Genomic DNA, 27,138 nt, shown 5'->3' with positions numbered 1-27,138 from the left:
CCTACAGCGTTGTGGGAGGCACTCGCCTGTCAATCAGTGTCTAGAGAAACTGGAGGGCAATGCCACTGTCCTTCGGGCTGTGGAGCGATAAAGGATTGTTTCCATAGATTCTCTGTTACAAAGAGCTTCATATATGCCCAAATATGGGTCGGACATCAATGTATTCCAATCAGTGTCTCGTTATTTAAAATATTGGAGAGCACTGGTAGGGCAAGTACTCGAAACAGAACAAGCATGGGTAATGCCAATAGGCCCTGCTCATAAATGAAAGTACTGTAATGTCACTGATGGATTTAGGCACCCAATAAGTCATCATACATGCACTCTGTAACACATCATTTCCACTCATCTATCTGTCCATCTGCCCATTGCCTCATTTACCTACTTACAAAATCACTATAAAACATACACATAAACTCAACGATGTATGCTGCATAAATTAAAAGTAGAACGTAGAACAAAAGAAAACATGCTGACACCTATACATAGCAGACTTATGCTTGCAGTAACAGATAAAATTAAGCAAAGCAGAATGCAGTCATCATGCAACGCTATTGTACACAGAGTATTGTTTTAAGGTCCAATTTGGCAATCTTAAAGTTTTAAAATAATGATATTTTATAGTTAAGACCCATCCTCAGTGATTGCCTGCAAATATTCTAATCCTAAGGTTTGTCAAATGTTGTAACCAACACCAACAACCTTACCTACAAAGTGAGATTTCATGTAACAAATTATGGTTGCAGGCTTCAACATGATACAATAAAATTCCACCGATAAAGACCTGTTGGCTTTAATAAATGCTTTTAACAATATATAAGCAACCCTACTGAATTTGTCATAACTTTTCATAATAATTAGATCAGATCCTATGGTATTAGTCATAATGTTTTACATTGAACCAGTCAGGCATGTAGCCTTTTCATTGGCTTGTCAGTCTAACCAACTCAGGTCAACTGTATTGTACATAGGCAACCATCAGGCATACACCGTAAAATTACAAGTGGATTCCAAATTATGGTTGGCAAAGCAAAATACTATCTCTCCTAGCAGAGCTTAACTAAGATTATCACAGTTCAAATCTTCGACCTCCACGGCTGTGACAGGGGTAACCAACACCAAATATTTGCTAACTATGGTAATCTGTGGGATTCCACATAGCTAAATACCTCCCTGCAGGCTTTAACATAGAGCAATAGCAAGCACTCCATCTGTAAATGTCTACAGATTTTAACATGGTCTTCTCAATAAATATGCAAGACCTACTGTCTTTATCGCAACTTTACATAATCAACAGCTCAGACCTGTAGCCTAGGTCCTTGACTTGGCACTGTAACCTACTCATCCTGCTGTGTTGAACATGAGCGTGCACAAAATAATCCCTCTCTGCTGTGCGGGCAGAACATATGGTAGAGCAGCTTCATGTGTTCTAATGTCAGCTCAGCTGTGCACAGAAACATTGGTAGTAAATGTCTTTGCTGCACAAATGAAGTTCATGCGCTGTCCTCTTCCCAAGGAGACAGCCGCTGTGGTCTTTGTCAGTTTACTGGTTGGTGTACCTGGGACACCCCATGCTGGCGGAAATCAAGAACACCCCCATTGTCCCTGTGCACATTGAGAAGAAGTAGACCAGCAAAATGCTACCCCACTTCACAGTGCTGTGAGGCCTTCTGTAATGTTATAGAAAATCTGTTTTTACTGAGTGGTCTCTCTAGATTTATCACTTCATTTTGTCCTTAGATTTAGTGGTATCATGGCTTTATGCATGGTGGTACTGCTATCCACTGCTGCGTTTAGTGTACTCCAAAACTAGTTTGGAAGGTTAGTTAGAAATGCTGTATTTAACTTTCCAGTAAGGCTTTTGTAAGTTGGGGCAAAATTTGCACGTGTGGCATCGAAGCTGAATATTTCGACTGCAGTGTGTATTTACACCACTGAAAGATATGACAAAATGATATGGCTTCAGGGAGCACCACTGCGGTCTGACTGCGCTGTAGTTTAAAATCATTAGTGACACAACAGGGAAAACTCTCTTTTCCACATAGAAAAAAATACTGTTACATATTAATTAATGATCCCTACAATGAGCTTTGGAAGACCACTAGGGTGGGTGATTAATACAGAAAAAAAAGTGGCATATTACACATTGGGAATAGAATGCCATCGTAATGAACAAGAACCCAGAAGTCGTTTCACTGTGTAGACAGTGCTTAATTTGTGTTTGCTGTTTCTGGTGCGGAGCACCTGCACTTATTTTTGAGGGCTGGCACTTCTTTTTTAGCCTCAAGCATTTACTGCAAGCAAAAGACACATATGGGAAAGACGGAGAAAGAGAAAAACGAAAAAGCGTCACAAAGGGAAAAAGTAGAAAGCTGCAAGAGTGAGCCGAATGGGAAGGGAGTGGTTGTAAATGGATTGAAGAGGCCCGAGATGGCTTCACTCAGTATTCCGTGTTCACACATTTAATTGCAGCAGCCGCATGTTTAAGAGGAGAGCTCTGGGCACCGGCACATTTTTATTAACAATTTAAGCACTGGGTGTAGATAAAGTAGGATTTTCCAGAAATAGGCCTAGTTATGAATGAAATCATTATTTCAAATCTCTGCTTGTGAAAATGCTAGAGCGATGTTTAATCATTATTGTCACTTAGTTTAAAAAAAAATTAAATCAGTACACAACATTGGCTTGCTTGCTAACAACCTTGCTCCTGGAAGACAAAATTCTAGCCTTTGAGCCCAGGAAGGCCTTTTAGCAAGGATTAGCCACCTGGAAGTGACAAAGGAACAGTTGGCAAAACAAAGGCAGCTTTCATAGTTCTACCTTTGACTTAAGGCTTCTGTGAAGGTTTTCAATAAATCACTAAAACAAGAATTGCTGAAAAATGATGTAGGGACAATCCAAGAATGAAATTAGGATTGGCTACTGGGCAGGATAAGATGCAAGCCACCCCACCACCTCCTCAAACAACTCCTGAACCCTGGAGGGAAACATCTTGTAGAAAGAACATTCTGCCTGACTGCTGGAAGACAATCCATGGACTCCCTACTCCTGCTATCACCCACTGACTGGAACTGGTCTAGGCACGTATTTTATTCAGCCGTGGTTTCTGCTTTGCATTCTGGGATATGCAGTCTTATTTATCCATTATACAACCAGGAGTACAATGCCCAGAATGGAAAGCAAAAGCCTGGACAAGCTACTTTTGCATTCCCTTGGAAATATGATCCCTCTGGATCACGTTTTTTGATATTGTAACCTGCCTTTACGAAAGGCACCGTATTATTATGTTTAAATGTTTTTATAAACTAAAAATAGACAAAAATGTGACTGATACAGTGCACCACTGTAGTCTTGAATTGCTTTGAGTTCTTAAGCTAAGGAAGGTGAATCCGTTAAAATGAAACATGCAAAGAAGTGACAGAAAGGCAATCCCGCAATAATTGTACAGATGCCTTCACTGCTCAGTAGACTTGGCTTCCTTAGGAATACCCGGGTGCCACATTTGTATTGAGTTCAGACCACATCCATGATACTAAAGATTCGGGTGCAGCTATTGGCCAAGATGAATAGTGTAAAAGACAAAGGTAAATGTCATATACAGTGACATCTATGAAGCTTTTATAGACGCTAATGCATGTGCTCCAGCCATCACCATAAAATGAATAGCTGTTAATTAGTTATTTCTGCCAATTTCAACTCATTATGAGCTGTAGGTCATCCTCCTCATCAGTGTCAGGCCCTTACAGTGCAATTCCGTTGTTCCCCACTCCAGGAATATGATAGTCGGGGCTTTTATTTGAGCTGGATTGATGTGGTACGGTTTAGGGCGTCAAAGGGTGGACAGGCTCTCCAAGGAGGCCTAAATTGATCTTATGGGGTGTTTCAGGCTTTGCAAGAGGATTATATATTATGCCCTTAAGGAACAGAGACAAACATCATGCTTAAACAATTACAGTATTTCAGTAAATGAAAACAGAGTGGCAGTGAGCCAGTCTGTAATGAGCCATCAATATGATCTCTTTACACTCATGCCCTGGCTAGAAGTAGGTGCCAAAGTGTAGGGCGCGGTTGGGCAGGAGGGCTCCCCATAACATCTAAAATCCCTCCACCATTTCTAATAACACTGTGGATATTGTAATCATTTATGGAGTCCAGGCTGTTGCTAGTACATTGGCAAACATGTATTTGATTGCACTTTTTAAAGGGCTAACTGAACATAACTGAAGTGTTTGAAATGTAATTTTTTTCAGAGCTTCAGAGTTGCTAATTTTATAGAATCTTTTCAAGAAAATATGTTTGTCATTCTAGGAGGCCTGATGATTCCTTTTTTACCCATGGTGCGGTGCTGCAATAAAAACTTTGAACACCACTGTTTTGGAAGATAAAGGATATACAATAAGTGTCTTGATTTGTTTAATGAGTACTGATAAATGGCTCATTTATGTGTTGAGAGCTTCTGTTATGTACAGTTCTGATGTTTGTGTATATGGAAAAAAACTAAAACACCTATATAAATTTGAACCAGGAAATAAAAGATTTCCATAGAATGCATTGCACACACATCGAGACTTCTATTTTGAAGTGTAACAGTATTCTTAAAACCACAGGTGTCCATATTTGTTCTTCTCTATGTTCAAGCCTTTTCCTCCACACCCTGAAACGAGATTTTTGATCTGTCTTTCTTTTGATTTCAAAATCGAAAGACATTAGTCTGACGGATTTTGCCTCGCACCTCACGCAACAACTAACCTTCAAGTCAAGACTTTAAGCATATAAGTATTTAGACTTCAAAATACTGTAATTTTAAGCATTGACTTTTAATTCCTCCTCAAAAATGTAAATAAATGTAAATAAAGGTCTGAGGATGTTCAAAGTTTATGTAAAACATCAAATTACAAAAACATTGTGAGAAAAAGCCTCGACTGAAATCACAAGATGAGCAATATCCTAAGAGTCAATATATGGCAGTGCGATCTCGAAGTGTCAGTTTACTCTAGGATGTGAGTTATCATTTTTATTCATTATTATTAGTTTTTTTGCTGTTACTATCCATTATTCAGTGCATTGTTTTTCGGTAGTAGTTTTAAATTTATACTCTGTGTGATATGAAGAGTTTCCATAAAGAAGCATATACACAATGGGCGGAAAGAAAATTAAGCTAGGGTAACTGATCTTATACATACCACAGCACCCTTCCCTAACTTCCCCAGGTCGAGTCAATGATGCAGTGTACGTTGTAAATGTGACTACAATGTGAACCACAGTTTCATTGGCAGACACTACTAAGGAAATACTACATATAACTCTTCCCCTCGTTTATAAAGAGGGACTAAAGGATAAATGTTTGCCTACCAATGGCGAAAGTTCTATTGGGCTTCTGAGACCTCAGCATGAGAAAGAGTGATTTAAGGTATGTACTGTGTTAAAGGGGAGCCTTTCTTAAAATGTAAAGGAAGTTTTGGTAAAAGGTGACATGGGCCTCGCTGGAAACCACAGATGCATGACGGGATCATTAGTTTTTGTTATCAGCGTGTGGTTTCATATCCTTTCTAATCACCTTGTGATTTCATGGGATGAGATCCAGATGTTTACCTTCGCTCCTATGTAGATTCCACCAAGGGTTGTTGCCCACCTTTTACCAGTTGTTGTTTTCTCATATCTTCAGTATAATACTTATTTTTCCCCATTACACGGTTAAAAACATTTTCTAGGAATTGTTCATGGAGAACCCGAGTAGGTCATCTTTGGGGAGCTCCTTTATCAGATTATCCTACATCTATCTTGATTGAACAATGTGTAAGGATGAGGAGCGGTGGGCGAGAGACTGGTGTGACATGTGAGCGGCTACATAGCAATTAGAGCCAAGGAGTTTGAAGATAGTATTCATGCCAAATGTCTTTAAAAAGCCAACTTTGAGTGGTGTGAAAACTGAGCAGCATTTGTCAAAAAGGCCTAGTTTGCAAACAGACAACCATAGCTAAATTGACTTTTTTTTTTTTTGGAACAGGAAGGTACAGCCCCAGCAATGCTCAGTATACAAGTTCAGCAGTGAATGGCCTTTGCAGCTTGCTCCCATATTAATGTTATTGATCGGAAATAGAGAGTTTCATTTGCATAGGATCACATATTCATTTCCATGGTTCAAAACATTTTGAGTGAGCTTTAGAAGAACATATCATATTGACACCTCCTGGTCCCTTCTCAGAGGCTATCCAGGAGTGAAGGGTGGCAGTACCCATGTAATGTAATAATGCCCATGTGAATGAGAACTGGACTAGCGTTTCGAATGTCTGTGTTACAAGCACTGTATGAGATTGTTGAAAAATGTAGAAGGTAAAGAATGATAAACAGCCAAATAAAAAGCCACGTTGTATTTGAATTGTGGCGATACCATGTCAGTGACTGACAGTCATTAAGTCTCGCCCTAGCCCTCACGCCAGGCAATGCAGCTGCAATGTCAACCTGCTCTACGGTCCTCTCTTCAGTGCTGGTATAAGGGACTGCAAAGCCTGCACTTGCAGTCCCATGTTCTTCTTGCAAGTACACCCAACTCTTTCATGCTAAGCAGGAACCCTAAAATTCAGTTGTTTAAAGCACTAGCAGCAATACACAAATGTGCCCTCAGGAAGTGCAGAAAAGTGTTTTCGGGGAGCTAAACGATGGTTGCACCACAAAGTTGCTGCCGTCGGTCTCTGGATGATACAGTTCAGCTGTAAGAATGCAGGTATATATATTATTATAAGGCTAGTTTGTCAGCTTTGGGTTTTGTTTCATCAAACGTACAATAACTGGAATGGGCTTTACGCATAAGACAATGTACTGCAGGATAATGTTCTGCACAGTGAGCATCAGGACATTTGATGTCATCATCTTTCAATGTCCAAAATGCATTTTATGGATTTTCAGCTTTCCTGTCTTTGGGATTTGATCTCAGGCTGTTGTCTTGGGAATCTTAATGTTCATGTTGAACTGTTCCTTATGCTGGGATATTATTCGTTTTTATAGCTTTGACACTGTTTCACCACCTTGTTAACTCCCAGAGACAGCACTGGTGGAGGGCACTTTTTGATCCTGGGAGTGTGGCACCAATGTGTTTGCTTTTGTAAATTTGGCAAATGCAGGGCACATTGTGCCTGCCCCTTCTAAAGGTCCTCAGGTCAGACTTGAGAGTGGAAATGTTATTCGTCCCCTGTTTTATGCATTCAGTGCTTCACATGTTAGCTTAGTTTGCTGACAGTGTAGCCTTTTGGTCTGGCTGTTGAGATGACAGTAACTTTCTTCCTAGTGGTGAAAAGCTTGTGATTTTTGCCAAACCACATGTATACATTTCTTCAAACAATGTATAGACTGCAGACTTGAATGACTGATGTTTTACTGGATGTGCAATACATGTGACGTGTTTTCTTTTAATTTCTCCAAATATAAACCATATTGTGAGGGTGAAATACCCACTGTATCCACGGTGCCAGACTAAACTACAATTCAGACATGGGCAGAACAACAAAGAGCTGCTTGAATGGGAACCACAACTCCCTTGTAGTCGTAAATGAACAATCCCACTGCATACCAACGCATTCTGTGATTTAAAGGAAAAGGAGCATGGCATAGCCTTTATTCAGATATGTTCATTTTCGCTCTTGCATGGGTGAAGCACCATTCTGGTTTCGTGTTGCTCATTCGATTCTACTGGAATACGTATCTTCTATGTTGCTTTTAAGAACCTCAAAGCTGAGGCGCTCATGGGAAATAAGACAACACATTCTAGCCACTGTTGTCCACGTAGGATGTAGGACTGTCTGGTTAAATTGAGTAGGTACGGCAGCATGTAATATTGTGTGGTGACATTGAGTAGGTACGGCAGCCTGTAGTACTGTGTGGTGATAACACTGCGTTGGTTGGGCAGCATGTAGGACTGTGTGTGACATTGAGTAGGTACGGCAGCATGTAGTACTGTGTGGTGATAACACTGCGTTGGTTGGGCAGCATGTAGGACTGTGAGAGATTGAGTAGGTACGGCAGCATGTAGGACTGTGTGTGATATTGAGTAGGTACGGCAGCCTGTAGTACTGTGTGGTGATAACACTGAGTTGGTCGGGCAGCATGTAGGACTGTGTGTGACATTGAGTAGGTACGGCAGCATGTAGGACTGTGTGTGACATTGAGTAGGTACGGCAGCATGTAGGACTGTGTGTGACATTGAGTAGGTACGGCAGCATGTAGGACTGTGTGTGACATTGAGTAGGTACGGCAGCATGTAGTACTGTGTGGTGATAACACTGCGTTGGTTGGGCAGCATGTAGGACTGTGAGAGATTGAGTAGGTACGGCAGCATGTAGGACTTTGTGTGATATTGAGTAGGTACGGCAGCATGTAGGACTGTGTGTGATATTGAGTAGGTACGGCAGCCTGTAGTACTGTGTGGTGATAACACTGAGTTGGTCGGGCAGCATGTAGGACTGTGTGTGACATTGAGTAGGTACGGCAGCATGTAGGACTGTGTGTGACATTGAGTAGGTACGGCAGCATGTATGTCTGAGTGGGTACGGCAGCATGTAGGACTGTGTGGTGACATTGGGTAGGTATGGCAGCATGTAGGACTGTGTGGTGACATTGGGTAGGTATGGCAGCATGTAGGACTGTGTGGTGATACTGAGTAGGTATGGCCGCACGTGGTGCTGGATGGTGACATTCAGCAGATATGGCAGCATGTAGAACTGTGTGGTGAGATTTCTGCATGAAGATGTCAGGTTGCATTGCTGATGCTGCGTTATTAAAACACTCAGCTGTTCCAGGTACAATTCTGCAATACGCACATCGTTTAAAAGCATAGAGAACAATCATTTGCAATGCAATAGGCCTCGTGTTTGTTCGCGTTAGAGCTATTAGCATTGTAAATTTCTAACTGGAACTTTCTTGCCACACAAACTGAAAATAAAAAGTCAAACAGTTGACATAAGCGAGCTGATTCAAAGCAGCGCTGTGAGCGCGAAAGATAGAGACAAAAGGAAAAAGAAGTTCACTCACAGTCATAGTTATCGTCAATGGTGCAATTATCCATGCAAGGGTGGATGGCCAAGGCGGTAACAAAACCGCCCTAAGGAGGGACAAACGTAAAGCAGTTACCAACGACAGCAAAGGATTTTTGAAAGGAAAGCCCATGAACGAGTGGTAGTGAAGGGCGTGCGGTGGGCGTGGTTAAAAGTCCAGATACATACCAACAAGTTGGAAAAGCAGCGCTTGCGCTTTGCTATGAGCAACCTAAAAATGTGCAAGGCAATATGTAGTAATGTCAAATGAAATGTATATGCTACGTATATTTTGATGAAACTGCATATTCGCGTCGTTATGTTTGGGTATTGAAGAAGGCAGCAGATTTGATAACAATGCATGCCCATTTCCAAGAGTAATCAGTCAGTGCCAAACATTAAAACAACAGAAATATTTGCTGCATAAGTGACAAATTTTTATGAGCACCTACGTCCAACCTGTCTGGACTAATAAAATGTGGGAGCCAATGGAAGACCCTAAGTAATAGAACCTGTTACTGTGAAATATGAAAAGTAGTCATAGCAAAATCTGTCAGGACAGCTGATTTTCAGAAGTACTCAGTTTATGGTTTGGTTGGGAGTATGGGTGTTCCAACAGACAGGGAAAAGATTTGGTAACCAAGAAGGAAGTGCACAATTACAGTATTGTAAGTTTGTGGATATTCAGATAACTTTCCAATTGATTTTCCAATTGACTTTCCTTTCCATTAATTAGCCACTTAATATTGGAGTCAGTGTATGAATGACGTGGAATAGTTACACAATACCACTTTACTCCATATGGCTACTGTTAATGAATATTTATGCTCCTCTGGATTGTTTGTCTTTTAGACATTCTTCAGGAAAGGGTGTAGGACAGGAAGAGCACTCATGGTTTCTTGACTTGCCTAGAATTTCAAGGGTACATGGGAAGAAGTTTGTGAATTTCCAAAATGTTAAACATTTACTCAAATCATTTGAGAAAAACTATGATGGGTAAATTTCTAACTGTTTCAAATAAAAAAGAATGTGCATAGTATTTTTCTAACCGGTCGAACACCTCTCCTGATTCCTAAAAAGTGAAGTGGTTTGTTGTGGGCAACTTACAGCAATCATTTCATTGATGATCAATTGATTGATTTAAAACGTTATTGTGTTGATAATAAAAATTTTAATAATATAGCAAATGAATATATGTAAATGGCCGTGATTAGTCTTATGTTTGTTGTGCCAAAATAAAAGATAGATAGATAGATAGATAGATAGATAGATAGATAGATAGATAGATAGATAGATAGATAGATAGATAGATAGATAGATAGAAGAATTAACAAAAAATAACATTGCACAAATAAGTCAGATACTACAGACTTTAAAGAGCAGGTCAATCAATCACAGCTTTTAATTAGAATTTAACTCTAAACCATCAGCTACTAAGATAATTTTAAGTATGATATAAGTATTCTGTCTATTAAACTTAATGCTAGCTGCACTCATTTCATACTACAGGCAATTTTCCAAACTGATTGGAAGGTTTAGTAGATGAAAGAGTTGTTTTGCTACCAGCTTCACAAAAGATGTTTGCTTATATTTTAGGCATATCTCTCTCAGTGCTGGGCAGATACATAAGAAATACTTAATTGTTCCTGGGTAACTACTATTTAATCTAAAGTTTTTGTTCCTATGATTTTTAGTGCAGCATTTTCCTTTATAATGGTATAATGATATATACATAAATCAAAAACATAAAGTCATTTTTTAGATTCGGTTAAAGAGCACTGTTCAGTTAAGATGGATGCATAATGGAATAAAAATCCTTAATGTACTGAGAATCGCAGTACTTCTCACATTCATACAGATCTCGTATAAAACTAAATTCCATTAGAATGTTTTTGGGTCGTCTGAGTCTGTATTTTAATCCAAGCTGTCCATTATTTCCCAAATTTTATTTGACATTTCTCTAAGTACTTACCATATGTTTAGAATTGAATCTTACTAATTATATACAAATAACATGTTTTAATAAATGTGTATTTGTCCTTGCCTGCACTGCTTGAAATGTTATAAATCTCAGGTCTGCAGTTGCTGAATCAGCTCTCATACCTAACTTGAATTAGAGTGTGTTGGGTGTATTATAAAGTACTGAATAATTTACACACACAGAGTATACTAATAATATCTAAAAATTTGATTTGAGATTCAAAAAAGCAAGTGAGACATAAAACAGTGTTGGTATTATTTCGGTTTTGAGTGCAACAAGAGAACAGCATATTCAGAAATCTTGTAAGTTCTCAAAAATCGGTTGACAATGTGCAAAACGGATTCCAAATGAGTGGTCGAAAGGTGGTCTCTTTCCGTTTTTACTCCAAGATAAGGATATTCACAAACATTTTCAACCTTTTTATTGATAAGTGCAATCATATTTGAGAATATCATTATCTTGGCCCTGGTGAGATTTATGGTTAATAATTGTCCTTGTTGCATTCCTGCAACCTAAGCAGCATTCCTTCGGGAACTATGGGTGTCTTGGATATAGTAACCAAATAATCTTCATATGCAGCACCTAGCTTTGAGGAATGTTCATCCGCTGAGTCCCAAATCTTCAACAGGCCAGCTATGTTTAAGGAAAAGAGGAGTCATTCTCAATATATATTGTGGGAAAACGTTTATTAGAAGTTGATCATTTACTACACAGAATTGTTGAGAGTGCAATTCAACTGTAAGATGCAATAATGTGGGCTCAATAACCCAACATTTTAATTTTGCCCATGGCCTAGATCTGTCTACAGTATCAAATGCAGTAAGTAGTCATGCATATCTTGTCAAGGTATTGCATAAAATTACAGTGAGGGACATGTGTAATGTATAGCAAAGCAGCACAGTAGCTTCTTTGGTGCTTTTCCTGTCTTTGTTGCATGCAAATAGTCATCTCTGCAAATTACTTACCTACTTTCTCTTTACTTTCCAGTTGTGCAACACATCAAGAGACACAACATTGTGCTGAAGCGGGAGCTGGGAGAGGGGGCTTTTGGAAAGGTTTTCTTGGCTGAATGCTACAACCTTTATTTGGAGCAAGACAAGATACTGGTAGCAGTGAAGGTAACAGGCGAAAAACTTTATTAACTAATGGACGCGGTCTAATGCTGTACATGAGTGCTGATGAGTGTTTCTCTTTTGCAGAATGGGTAGTCAAATGGACAGACTAATTCCCTTATTTAGAGTTTGGCGGACAGAGTACTCCTTTAAAAAGCGTCTGATGTCCTATCCTGCCATGGATGTAACACACTTGTAATATGAGACACCCACCATGTTCTTACAGATTATCCCTTTCTTCCAAATTCTAAATAAAGTCCTACATGTGCTTGTAACAATTTGCGCTAGCAGGGGCAGCAGGCATTATGACATCAGAAGTCAACTCTAACATCAGATGTCATCAGAAACCTGTAGCGTTAGAATTCCATTGCAATAAGTTCTTACTGGCCACATGTGATAACACAAATATAATTATATTATGCAATTAGAGTCAGGTTATAATAAACCTATATCAGTATTTCAATCATCTTGTTACTTTCATTTGTTAGATTAGTTAGCTGTCCATGCTTCGCAGTCACCACGACAACTATGCGATGAGTACACCTAGAGTAAACCATTCTTGTGTAGTAACACGGGCATAATAATTTCTTGTTACAAAGCTGTTAGCAAAGCATTCGTTTCACCTGTCCTTTTTTGAAGGCATGAGGATCAAAAACATAGCCTAATAACCTGTTACATTTGCCTTACAATAGAAACAATCAGTGACTGAGAGCCTGTATGTCTGAGTGCTCGTGTGTTTGTGTGCGTGTGAGTATGTGTGTGCGTGCATGTGTGGGTGTACCTGTAAGGCAAAACCATTCAAGACGATATTGTGTGCACGGTTCGCCATGCCAATACACAAATCATTGAGTCTGCATGTATTTTATTAATACATAGATAAAAGGAGGGACAGACAGGAAACATTTTTTTTTTATTGTCCAGTCTATTGGTTTTTAAATGGCAGACGGTGCAAAACTAGTGCACAGGCCAGTCTTGCCTTCTTCTCTCTGCACTGCTCTCGGTTATGAGAGTGTTTTCACAGTGGGAATGTGTGAATCATTTGGGAAGTGAATCACCAGGAGAACAGGGAAACCATGGGGGCTAAGGAAGCATGAACATACTGAACATACTGTACTCTGGCACTGAACACATATGGCCCACGATGATTGGATGTACCGTGGAGCAGCAGAAGTTTCCCATGCCACAAGTGTTGACAGATCTCACCCGGTCTCAGCTTTATTTTCTTTTGTACCGAAACAAATTTGCCTTCAGGTACTTCACTAGTGGTCTGCATTTCCAAGGCAGCTTTGATGAGTATTTTTCAAATCACTGCACATTGTATCAGAGAGTTCTGTGATCGTTTGACGTAGACCTTTGTCCATGCCATGTAGACACCGTTTTCAGGTTTTTTTTTTGCTACTTTGCGCCTCATTAGCAAAACAAAAGTGAATAACTTCTTGGAAATCTTAAAACACCATAGCATCTTCACGGATATTCACATATTTGTATGTGTATAACTTAGAGAGCCCCAGCAGACACACACGTTCGACTACATCCAGAACCTTAGTTTCTTAGAAATAACCTCAAAATCAAAATTAAATTTACTGATGCCTTCATCTAAATACTACTAAATACTAAATTGTTCTTAGTTGTATGTTGGTTGATTTAAACAAAAACAAAAAAATTGTAGTAGATGCCGTTAGACCGAAAATCACTTTCCACGTTTGTGATATGTAATATTGTCGATGTGCCTGCAATGAGCCTTACTTTTTGGTAGGGAACCCTCACTGTCTTGCGCACGCATGCTGAAAGATTATGGACCTGATGTACAAAGACCCTTGTAACAAAGCAGCCCTTTTGGTTGCACAGACTGCTTAGCGAACCGTAGCTTCGCCTCGCTGTACAATAGGTACAACTACTGCAGCAAAAAATTACTTTCGGTATGATTCACAGAATTCTGCTCTATTAATATTAATAAAGTAGGGTCTGATCGCAAATTCTACCAAAAGGGCTGAGGATGCTGATGTCAAGGCCTGCGATGGAGTGCAGACCTCTATCTCTGCATTCTAAATCACAAACGTAACTTTTTTATTGCAAACCCTGTCCCTTAAAGGAAGAGAGGCAATAATTTGATGCGAGAATGAAGCCCCACCCAAAGTCCAGGGACCACATTCGCAAAGAGCAGGTCATCTCTCATGGACAGCATCCACTTTGCAAATTGATACCAGAGCCGGCTTATGGCTGCGTACATTCGCACCTGGTGCTGACATTTGGGCGGGGGTGCGCTGTTTAGAAAATAACTTGTGGTATTAAAAGCACCGTGCTGCATAGTTCCTTGTGTATCCAGCAGTTTTCAGACAGCATTAAATATAACAAGATAACTCTAGTGACTAATGTTCCTGCTGGAGAGAGATCTGAGTTTTGTCTAGTGGCTCTTTTGACTCGCCGTAAAGTAACACAGAGGGTTAGTTAACCGACTGCAAAGAATGCATACCATGCAGATCACAGAACTGTCTTTATGTGAACAGCTCAGTGGATTACTGCTTTTGAGTCAGACATCCTTTTGATTCAGCAGTTCATAAGTTACAATCCTAATACAGAACAGTGACTTATGGCACCAAAGAGCCGCATGCAAACTGCATAATATAGGCTTGCATGTTATCCCCCTCGGCCCCCAGTATTTCATAATCTAGTCCTAATTTTGCTAAAAATGGTTCATTTGGATAGATACACATTTTTAATAGTAAAGCCACCCTCAACGAGCGCCTCAAAACAAATGAAATTCATGTGAGAGAGGCGCTATGGAGAGATGAGGGGCACAGTTGGAGGCTGGTAGTGAGAGAATCCTGGCGCCACCATCTCTAAACTTAGCCCGACTGATACCCACTCTTTATTGTGTCAACTTCCAAACAGTGGTTTGCGATCACAACTATGGTGCAAACACTTAACGTTTATGATACCAAAGCACAAATTGTTAGAAAAGAGAGTCAACCGTTTTATACCCCCTTTCCTAACCATTTGTAATGGGTTGCAAAGTGTGCACTATAATTCACAAGGGCATTTGCAAATCGCTATGGGCATTTGATACATTACAGCTTCGGGCTTTCCGGTCGCAAAGCCTGTAATTTAGTGAACAACAGGCTTAGTGCCACAAAATCCATTTGCGCCCCGTGCCTTACTTTTATTTCGATTGTATTTTCTTCATTTTTCTCTTTCAGTCCATTTTCCTAAAAATGTTCTTCACTTAAATGCATACAACATTGAATTTGTGGTCAGAAATTATAAATTGTGACAGACAGACTCAGAATCAGAGTATTTTTAAAAGCACAACTCAACCTAATAACTGAGGAAGTCCACAAGTATAAATGATTTTCCACAGTTTCATCTTAGTGGAAGGGGTGAAAAAATGGAAAGTGGCGAGGACCAGAGGTCCCCATGGAAAATGCTGGGAAAATCCCCAAAAAAGTTGGAAGTTGGAATTCTGTGGGTGTTCACTAAAAGTTTGCATGGTGATATTAACCCTAGGAATAGGTGCTAATCTGCTCCTATAAAAGTGGGTAAGTCTTACCCCCACAATCTCACAATCATGACTACAACAGAGCTCGGTCTGTGGCTTCATTTCTCTAAATAGTCAGGAAACTCTTCAGTGATAGGCAATACCTTTATGTGGACAGTAGAAGTACATTATTTCATATAAGATGATGATGAATATATGATTTTTGTGACTGTTGTTCTTAAAAAAATCCTTGTTAACCATAGACACTAAGAGTTTGGCAGATGGGGGTTACTGCATCACAAATGTGATGGATGTACCGTCTGGGTTATTACGATTCCATTGTAGCCTATGGAGATTGTAATAAGGTTGACGGAATATCCATCACGTTTGCGACAGAGTAACCTGTCTGCCAACCTCTAAATCTGGCCCTACGAGTGAAACCTTGTGTTAATCAACGAATATTCCAGATTTCTTGTAACAACTATGTTTTAGCAGCCTGTGAACCTGTTCCTATCAGCGCCAGACCTAATGGTGTTGATTCATCAAGCGTTTATGGGAAGCAGTGCTGTTTTGCATACTCTTTCTTACATGCCTTTGTGAATCAGCCCTGAAATATCCAATTCATTATTACTAAAAGGGCGAGAAGATCACTGCCCCTTCTGTTTGTCTGTAAGTGAAATGGGTTGTCGTCTCTAACTGTCTGTCAGAGGTGTTTTGATGTCTAAGCAGAACATTCTGACAATCATACATGTTGTTAGGCTGGCAAGTGACAGCCTGCCACTCAACAAACTGTTCCATAGCTCTGGCAAAGCTTCTGGTTGTCACTGCCTTATTAATCTATGTAAAGTTCTGCTAAATGAAACGGATAATTAAAGGGCTCACTTGCGGTGTGGAAAGAGCACTGTGGTTTCCTGAATGCATTCCTGCGAGTCCTGGCTGTTCACCAGCACCGACCTAAAATGGCGCTCATGCATAAGTGATGATCCCCAGAACACCACAGACAGGGGCCTAAGCAGTGCACTTAAGATTTAGCTTATGGAGTCAGCCAGAGATTCATTGAGAATTTGCAGAGTTCCCTGGATAGAGGAAACTCGCCCCAAAGCAATCCAGTTATGTTTAATTCACTTGCCAATTCTTCTGATTATTCTAGGCAATACTGCTGCGTAGCGGCACGGGCCATCACATAGAAAGTGATCTGTCTCCGTGATACAGGGATCTACTTGTACTGTGGCTCAGTACGTTGGCACATAGTAAACACGCCAGATGGAAAAATGTAAATTTCATAAAAGAAAGAATACTCATATAACAATATTTCTCAAAGTGTCCATAAAGTGATTTTTAAACTTGTTTTTATTTTATTTCACTTTTTCCTGCTATTGAAAAAAAAATTCCTTGGCTATAGGCTTACAATGGAGTACTTAATCATAAACAAGAAAGCTGATGTGCAATATGAACTGCCATCTCCTGTTATAAAAAGGGTGACCTCACTTTTTTTTTGTTTCAAATGTAAATCCTAATATTATTAATATTTTGGTTGCCTACCATATTATGTACACAAGCCCAGCCGTCAAGATACAACGCTGTTTTTAAAGGTTATCTGATTTATCTGTTTTAGAAAGTGGACCCAATACTTTCAAGCCTCACTTGCATTTTGTGGAACTAACTCCAAATTAGCAGAATAATATTGCTGACAGCATGCCTTAAAAGGTTGGCACACAATTCCTCAATTATTGTTATTATTATTATTATTATTATTATTATTAAATAGAGGGCAGCAATAGAAGGGAAAAGAAGCATTAAGGGCGCCCTCCACTTACAATTAACACCCAACAGAAGCCCTTGTTACGCATCACACATCCAATAAATGCTTACGGGGTTCCCTCGTTTTCTTAAATTTCAAGCAGGTTCTTGTACATATCTATGAACCACCCCATTGTGTGTATTTAATTAAAAACAGGTCCCAAGCCTCTTGGTGAATACTAAATATAAGAGAAAAGTGTTAATATAGGAGTTCCTCACCTAAGCAGAAACCAATGAGCGAATGGCAGATTCTCGCCAACTTGCTCACTCTCTCATCAGCGGCAACTTTCCTATGTAGGGAATAGAACCAACTCCCAAGCTAGTGCAAAAAGAATGTTGTGTGTGTCTGTGTAACCTAAAAAACCTCTTCCACGAGTGGTGCACATCTGAGCCACTCTCTTATGGTCCCCATGAAGGAAGGATATACTTCTTCCTCACTAACAGGAAAAAAGATAAAAAATGAGTTGCGGTACCATGCTGCATACATCTTTAGTTTGTTGTGCCCGCACTCGTGGTTAAAAAATTCACACCATGTTCAGGCCATTTTAAGCAAAAAGGCCGACATGTTTTATTGCCATTTCGCTGTCTGGCAATTTCATAGCACAGGGAACCATTTGACCATTAAGTGCACCGGAACTGTAGATTAAAAGAAATAAGAGGGAACAACACACAGCATATAGAATACACATTCTTTAAAACACATTCCCAGGGTTATCCTTGCCCACAGAATGCAAGGGATAGTTACCATGTGGATAGCAGATGGGAGCCTACCAGTAGACCACAAGCAGGAAACAGGAGCAATCTTGGGAAACAATGATCAGTCGCCTGCAATTAAAATGATACATAACCAATCACATTTCATCTGTGATTATGCATTATCCTACCGTGACCATGTGTTCTATCTAGTGTCAAAAACCTCTATAAACACCCGGTCCTTTTCTATCATTTGCATACCACAACAGACTTTCCACACTTGCACAGCCTGTGGTGGATGTATTGTATTTTCAAAATTAATGAACAATGGACCATTGTAAAAACGCGCACACCTGGATTCGTGACCATATTTGATCACAGTCAGGCCAAGAAACAGAGCACACATACCATGCTGCTGCAGTGATTAAAACAAGACTGGGGCATTTCTACAAGTAACAAAAATATCCCAGGCTCATGGCCCACCTTCAGTACCCCCAATGAAGTGGCTCCTAGCATAAAGAGATCTGGCCCAGGACCAGGGTTCAATTCCCACCTCGGCAGGTCTTGGGCTCAATTCCCTTGGACCAGATAATTCTCGCCTCAGTGCCTAATCTAATTAATGGGTCCCACTCTGTAACTCTGGGCAATAGCTTGCTTAATCTCCACAACGGCCTTCACAGCACTTGGATGCTTGGCTTCACCCTGGGGCTGTCCAGGAGTGGGTGCCTCAGAGGGGAAAAGCCAGGAGGGGTTCCACAGCGGTATGCGTACAGCGCCTTGAGACCCTAACGGGTGAGTAATGCGCTATACAAGTGCAAAGTTTTTACAGTTTTACAGTTTATAAAGGATGGCCCCTCGCATATAGAATAGCATAATTTCAACACTAGAATGTGTGACTCCTAACTCTTGTGGACCTCTAGTACTCACCGCTAGGCTTGGCGTTTCAGCATTTGAGCAACCTGCCATCCAACGACGCACCCATCTGTTCAAAAAGAATGCAGCCTGCTGAAGAACGTAGCACAATCAACTGCTCATCTTAGACTAGTATCCTGGCCATGGATCTATCGACAAGTTTGTCCCTATGCTTCTTGCAAAAGGGTAGTTAAGTCACACGACCTACCTCCATTATCAGGCACCATTTTGTGGGCACCATACCCTAGGATAAGTATATAGCCTGCCCATACATGATCTTTATAAAGAAATTAAAAAATAACCCAGACACGTGACCCAGCCACCCACAGTGAGTGTCATATTACAGTGGCATCCACAACCCTGAAAAAACTCACAGGCACCCAAAGTGGATTTACAGTCTAATCCTACATGATCTTCCAAAAAGGTAAAAGAAGACAGGGTCCCAAATGCCTCATTTATTTTATCACATCCAAGACCATGTATGTGCAATTGGTGCAGGTACATATAGGGGATACAAGATAGCCAGGCCTGCCCTGTCTGCAACACTTGCCAGACCTCACCTGGACCCTCTCAACCCTTGTGTATTTATAATGCAGTGTTGTGGCTGAGAAGAGGCAGACCCACTATGTCTACTCCAACCTGGGGTTACCCTTGCAACGTTTGCCATTCAGTTACATCATTCAAACCTCCTTGATCTGTCTTCTCTGTATATATCTAAAAGTATCTCCTCATCCCTCAAACCACCTACATCCATCTTTTCCAATACTGACAACCATCCAAAATCCATGGGCCCATGGCTATTCTCCTGAAAATGCTTAACCAGTTGTGTTGTACGTTTTGCCTGCCTTGAGGGTACTAATATGGTCCTGAAACCTACTTTTACTTTCCGGGTGGTAAGGCCAAATAATGTAGGCCTCAAACACAAGTCAACCCATATATGACATGGTTTGAATTGCAATTGCTGAACTTGTTTTGAAACCAAGTGCAGTTGTCATTAAGAATCACACTCTTGGAAGCTTGCGTTTATCTACAAACTGTGCACCCTCCACAAGGGAAATGGGCAGATGGTACATTAGCAATGCACTTCTGGTGTCCTATCTGGTGAGTGTGAACCAGCCGGTCCCTCAAACTTGTTGCTCTCTTAAAAGCAACTCTAGACTGCAACATTTTGTTTAGGCCCACATCAAGAAGATGCTAGTTTTTTCCTGTTTGCGTGTGTGTTGCATTCTGCAACACGCGTGCATAGAAGAAATTGCCTCAAAGTATAATTTTTGTGCAGGAATGAAGGTCTTCCTGCACAAAACCTATGCTGACCATAACCCAGACAATGTTGCAGGATGGAGCAATAATATATAGATTGTTGCTTGGCTGCCAGAAGTGCATCAGCTCAGGAAGAGAGCAAAACTACGCAACTTCTCGTAGATATGGTGTAGTTTTGCTCTTTCCTGTTGTTGCAACTTATTTGCTGCCCTGCGTTGCTTGAACTTTTTGTAAATCCTGGCCTGCATGTGGGTCACAGGCGCAGTGCTCATCAGCCTGTTGGAGGAAGACTGTGTGATGAGGAGGTAAAGCTGAAAAATTGAGAAGTAAAGACATTTTGAATCTGGGATTTTAACCAGAATGCCACACAATTGGCCACTGGAGTTTTTCAAGAGTTAGTTAAGGTACGCTAACCAAGACTTGTAACCTTACATATAAACCTCCGGTCAAAGTTGGGTGTGAACAATAATGGAGGTATAGTTGTGAGGCAATGTATAGAACATACAATAATAGAAGAACCTCCAAATGTTCGATAAGGCCCCATCCTCTCCCACCTCCCATCTATCATCATAAATAATATTTTGATTGTGATTGCAAGTGCTTGTAAGCCTCTTTTTATTAGGAGTTTCCCTCCATCCCTGTGTCTAGCAGTCCAGACATGTCTGTACAGATTTCCTTTCCAGGCCCCACCTCGGGGAGCCAATTGGATCTACAACTCCTCGTCAATTCTGGCCCCGCATCTTCCATGTGTTAATGTATTTTTTTATGGACAGCCTCTGACCACATATATTGGCCACTCTAGTCTCATACACTGATCCATGCCTCTACTCCATTCCTCAGTGAAGGTAGGTCTTTATCTTTCCAGTGTCGGGCTACATCTCTTTTCACAACCACTAACCCTACCCACATCAAGGCCAGCCTATATCTGTTCGACTCTGGGTCATCCCCCATTTAACTAAGAAGTTTTATACAAATGCTGAAGCTTGATTCATACTTGATAAGTATATACAATGAAAAATAAATGATGAAAAAAGGAAAGCATAGGATTCGGGATATGGCAAAGACCAGGAAAGAGATGACAGGATTTCATGTGAGAAGGCAAGGTGTAGAATAAGGCACATTGTTCCAAGTATCAGGCATAGTGAGGTAAGCATTAAACGTGTCAAAATAACTACAGATTTAGAAGCATTTGCAAGATACATTCTTTCTGAAGCTGACATTACAAGCGACAAGGTGATATCATCAGCCTTAGACCATATTGCCAAGTGCATTGGTGACCATCTCCAAATGGTAATTGTGCGTTGGCTGCCATGATGGTTGTTTTTGTGAGAGTAGATATGTGGCCCCTTGCAGTGAAAAGGAAATGCTATGTGAGCAATGCATGAGAACTCCTTTGATTCGGGGCTATGATAGCCTACATCTGCTAGTTCATCTTACCTACCTGTCACGTGCGTGCAGAAGGCTCACTGCTGGGAGTGAACTGAACTATACTGAAAGACATATTCAGAGCATGAAACTAAGGTAAAGCAAGAGAAGTGGTGTCAAGCAGGGGAAGGCTGCAGGACAGACTTAGAAGCCATGAAGGCCTGAGGAGAATGGAGCAAACTAATTTACAGAGAAAGAAGAACATAGGGGCCAAGCTGTGGTCTTCACAAGAGTTATATGACTGCCTGAGTCTGAATCCATGCATTAAGTAATGATGCATTGTCATGACATATAGGCAGCAAACAGTAGAACTCTGACTAGTGATCAGTGTTACACTCTCTTATATTCTTATATCCCTGACTGTGGGACGTGCCCATGTCCTCAATATGCTTCATCAGTAATTTGTGATTGTATGTTCTTCCAAGTGTGCTGGGAATCGTGGAATCAATATAGTCACACTGGACTGAGAGTGATTAGGTAGTGGGGGTTTCCCTCCTAGCTCTGCCCTTAAAGTATTCCACATTCTCTGATGTAAGGCAGCACAGCAAGGTGACTTGCTGCACTGCCCTGGGCCACAAAACTCTTAAATATGCCCCTAAAATTGTTTTAACACCGCATCACATGGATCCACATGCTCCATAGATCTGGTTTAACTTTAGAGTTCTTGCTCATGATGAATGTTGTAGATTTCTTTGGAGACACATTATCTTACGATATTTATCTATTATTTTGCATTCTGATGTCTGTCTCTCTAGATCCTGGCCATGCTCATGCCTTGATTTCTTTTTTTTGCTTTGCAGACCTTGAAAGAAGCCAGTGACAATGCAAGGAAGGATTTCCATAGAGAGGCCGAGCTCCTCACTAACCTTCAACATGACCATATTGTGAAGTTCTATGGGGTCTGCGTGGAGGGAGATCCTCTCATCATGGTCTTTGAGTATATGAAGCATGGAGACCTCAACAAATTTCTCAGGTATGTTACAAAGCAGAAGACTACACCTATATGACTACATACCACACTCAGTCATTCTCATTGTGAAGAATAAGTGAAATGCCAAACTGAAGACATAGCGCTCATCATAAGCCCTCCCCCCAAACTAAAAAGAATATTTGATACTTGCAACAAAGGGGAAGCAGGGAAACTGCCACAGTAAGTCAAACAATTCATTCTTTTTTTTTATAAACTAGTGGTAATGTATTTAATAAACACTACCTGTAATATGCAGCAATACCACAATGACCTTAGGGGTAATTCGCTACAAACTGGTTTCTCACATCATGGCTTTGTCATGACATCTACTAGCTTTTATTCTCAGATGGACACGCTATTTTGTTCTCTACCTCTTTGTGATTTTCCCTGTACCCCTTCTTGTAACGCGGTGCCACTGTGCTTGCACAGCAGGACACTTGGTCAAGTATATCAGGAAACAAGCATCAACTCCTCCTCAGAAGGAGCCACTCTGCCCTCTAATCCGGCAGGCATTGCCACGCTCTTGGTGTGAACACCCTGATGAGTGCTGGAACACTCCTTGAAGGCTCCTTATGTAGAGGCGACAAGAGGAGGCACTGTGCATTTGCACTAGAAAAAGTTGTGTGGACACGCTGGTGGAAAGCCATTAGCACCTGAAACTCTACTTATCCCATTATGGCACATTCCTGCTTAGTCCATTGACCTCTACTACTCGACCATGCTTTCAGGATGCTCTCTCTGGGTGGTGTGTAGTAGCTGCCTGGTGGGGCCACTTCTAAAACGTATTAGGAGATTTGACTAAGCGCTCCAGTAATTTGAGCATCAAGATTTATCTGTGATACTTTGGCGAGATGGATGTTTTTGGAAATTTCTTCTGACACCACCTGCCATTTACTGCGCTCATGCTTAGCCCAAAATTGCCAGTGGTAAACTCTGCATATGCTCCATGGAGTCCTTCTGTATATGAACTAAGTCCTTTCCTGTGAGGCTTTCTTATCAAGGTTTCAACACCGAGTGATAATACAAGGGCTCATTATGTTTGCGACATACGCATACTGTGCATAATTGACATGATGTTCTCGAATCCGCAATTCTGTGATTTTACACACATGCTGATGAGCACCGTGAATATTTAGATGCACATAGCCCATCGCTGTTCTTTTAAAACTGCTTTGAATGCTTCAGAACATACTTTTACCACCCTTAAACAAATTCTCCCTTTCCACTTTCTGGACTATTATCTGCACATTTGACTCATTTTTACCTCTGCTGTTGCTTCTTCTGTGTAAATTTATGGAAATAGTCTTTCTCGTGCTATTTACTTCATCTGAGCTACCCTCTTTCAACTATGTTTACCTCATTTTCCGAGACCCCACAACAATGAGGCCTTGACTGAGTTATTCTGTTTCTTTGGCTCATACTGGGTTCCACCTTCATGTCGAGCCCTGCTCTCCTTTAACTCCTTTGGATTTCATGTTATTATCGTCTCAAACTCCCTTTCTATGTATGTTATCTGTTGAACCTCAGGCTCCCTTGCCTTACTCTTAAAGGTTTTTGACAAATTTCCTTCTACTTTCCTTGTTATCTGTTGAACGCTGGGTGCCCTTCTTGTTCACTGAAGTTGTTGACAAACTTGTGCCAGGCCTACACGTTCTCACTCGTTTTGGCCGACTTTAGTATGCAAATCCCTTTACCTCTTTCTTTCTCTCCTGTAATCATCATTCTGGCCTCTGATGACTTTATGTTTTTGAAATGCTACCCACACTCCTTCAAGGCACATACCTTAGTATGTTATTTTTTGCCCAGGAATTTTATTAAAATAACCTAACTACATATTGTACTTTCTTCTACAAACCTTGATGCTCATACTTTGCCTAACAAATTCACCTGTACCGCCCCTTCAATGCTGCTTTCCACATAGTGATTCATGACACACCTCTGGTCTGTACATTGCTTCCTCCATCTCCCCTAACCTACAACTGGGCTGTCGGTTCATCGTTAAATCAGCGTTTTACCACTTCTTCGAGTTTTCATTATTGACTTACAATATCACATGCAGAATATTGACTTGGTCACAACAGGCCTTATTTGCAAGAAAGGGGTGAATCAAAATCAATGCAGCAGTTTTCTTGTGCCAGCCCTGGTTCCCCTAGCGACACCATGGTAGCACTGTATTTCTGATACAGTGCTCCGTGGCACACGTTTCCACAGATGCGTCAGAAGTTCTGACGCATCTGTGGCGCTAAACGGACGCATTGCTAGACTATTGTCAAAAAAGATGAAGCTACTCCAGCAATGTGAGGGGGATCCAGTGTACAAAAAAAGAACAGCATCACTTTAATGCCTGCTCTGAGCAAGCATTAAAAAATTGATGCAGTGAAGGCGCAGCATGGCGCAGTGCAATCTTGTAGATTTTACTGTGCCAGTTCTGTGTGGCTTTTAATGGGGGAACGGGAATGACTACCTTCAATACATTATACCTGGTGCAGGTATAATGCGGCGCAAGGCTTTACAAACTGGCGCAATGGTCCCACTGCAACACTTTGTAAATGTGGGGCAGTGTAGGGGACTGCTTGCGCCACCGCAGTGTAAAAAAAAGTATTGTTAAGGCGGTGCAAGCCCCGGCATATCTTCAAGCGAGTTTAAGTATACTCTTTTTTGCTCCACATCTATGTGCTTTGATGATATATAAATCCAAGCTCTGTTTATTGCTTTGTGAGTTTCTCCCAATAGTTCAGGAGTGGAACTTCAGTACTGCTTCTTAAGAAATCAGCTCTTGCATCTTGCCTCCTCTCACCCTATCATTATATATCATTCCTCCTGTTACTGACTAAAATCATTGAGAACACTGTACACCTTCATTTGTCATCTCTGTACACACAACCTACCATCTTCACTGAAGCCTGAGCTTTGACCCGGCCACTTCACTGAAATATATGTCTTAATTGTGGGTTTCTGAAGAGGACAATTGAGAACGGAAGTCTGGAGAAATTGTGGCGGTATGGCCTCTGAAAGGAAAATCTAAACTAAATCATTGAAACTCTCATTGGATTGCTGCCTCTTTAAGATGTGAAAATTCAGTTTCCCAGTTTGCTGCATATATTGCCTCCCTGCTTCTCTGTTGATTTTCTGAAATGCCTAACAAATGTAGCTTCCCTGCTATGATCTTTTCAATGTCTTCCTATATCTTTTGTAGACTATCTTTGCTGGAACTGAGAATCTTCTTCAAAGTACTATTTATTGTATGCGATGTCTCAGGCATTTTTCTAGGATTAATCCACACCCAACACTGATATCACTAGCATTCCCCCAATACGATAAAATAGATTATATTACCCATTTCTTCCAGGATCATGTTAGTGAGGAACGCTACCATAAGAAAGCAAGTAGCACATCTGCAGGCTGGCCCCATGAGGCTCTGGAATAGATAGGGCATAGTAATGTAATGCACAAACATCAACCTTTCCCTAATCCAGAGGTCTTCAAACTGGGGGGCGGGTCCCCCTAGGGGGGCCTTAAGTGATCCCAGGGGGGGCCCCAGTCTCTGGCCAAAAGAAGCATTATACAGATTACAGGCCTTTATTGTAATCAGAAGCATGTTAATGCATTTTTAAAAAGGTAACAGTACTTAACTGCAATGTTTAAATAGGTCTAGACATATTCAAACATTGCCATCTTTATAAAATAAATGTGATAAATTCTGAGGGGAGCAATGATTTTTATTTTTCAACTGGGGGGAGCGGCATTAAAATGTTTGGAGACCACTGCCCTAACCCCTGATGATCTCTGTCCCTACTAAGGCGTATATAACACTAATGAGCCTTAGGTGCCAACCCAAGGAATTCACTTCTTTAGTATTATTATTACCAATTTCTCTTCACAGCGACAGGAGTGCATAGCACCTGATCTCATATGCTCCGGACTCACTTACATTATTATATGGGGATCATCAGTGTAGGAGTGGAATGGAAAATGGTGATCTTAAAAGATGTTCATCAGTGGCCTAACATAAGGACTGAATATGACTGGTAATGGTGCAGAGCCCAGAGGTGCCCTGGAGCATTTGGCTGAGGGCGAAGGATCCAGTTTTACTCAGTGCTCTCTGTTTTCCGGAAAGGTTGAAAAATAACCCAGGCAGGTGCCCTCAGTCCGTCCTACTCTTCTACATATGAGGGATAAACAGATTATGGTACACTGTATTTGATGGAGATGAAAGGTCTAAGAGGATCACAATACGAACATCGCTCTCATCCGAAATATGGAGTATGTCATCTATCACACACAACACTGCGGGATCCATGCTATGATCTGAAAAAGTCAATAGTCTTTGAGTCAGAATATTGTAAAGAGTCACTATTCATTCAACATGCATTTTGTTCCCTGGTTTCAACTTTCCAATATCTGTAGAGTGGTGGTCACTTTGTGGGCCTGGTTTTGTTCGGTGACGTCAGAAGTGTAGGCAATTGCAGACTCCTCACGGCTCT

At 40.8% G+C, this 27,138-nt stretch overlaps 1 protein-coding gene across 14 annotated transcripts in view; it reads left to right on the top strand.

Annotated features, from left to right (window-relative positions):
- NTRK2 (neurotrophic receptor tyrosine kinase 2) overlaps positions 1 to 27,138 on the top strand; it is a 445,567-nt gene that overhangs the window by 303,567 nt on the left and 114,862 nt on the right. For all 14 annotated transcript variants that reach the window (XM_069229668.1, XM_069229708.1, XM_069229703.1 and 11 more), the window contains 2 exons: positions 11,995 to 12,125; positions 22,485 to 22,657. In XM_069229668.1, coding sequence (XP_069085769.1) covers positions 11,995 to 12,125; positions 22,485 to 22,657 — 304 coding nt within the window. The remainder of the gene's footprint in view (positions 1 to 11,994; positions 12,126 to 22,484; positions 22,658 to 27,138) is intronic.

Source organism: Pleurodeles waltl, chromosome 1_1 (assembly GCF_031143425.1).
Source record: "Pleurodeles waltl isolate 20211129_DDA chromosome 1_1, aPleWal1.hap1.20221129, whole genome shotgun sequence".
Taxonomy (NCBI): Eukaryota; Metazoa; Chordata; class Amphibia; order Caudata; family Salamandridae; genus Pleurodeles; species Pleurodeles waltl.
Note: the sequence above shows the minus strand (reverse complement) of the source record. Positions and strands in the feature narration are given on the sequence as shown.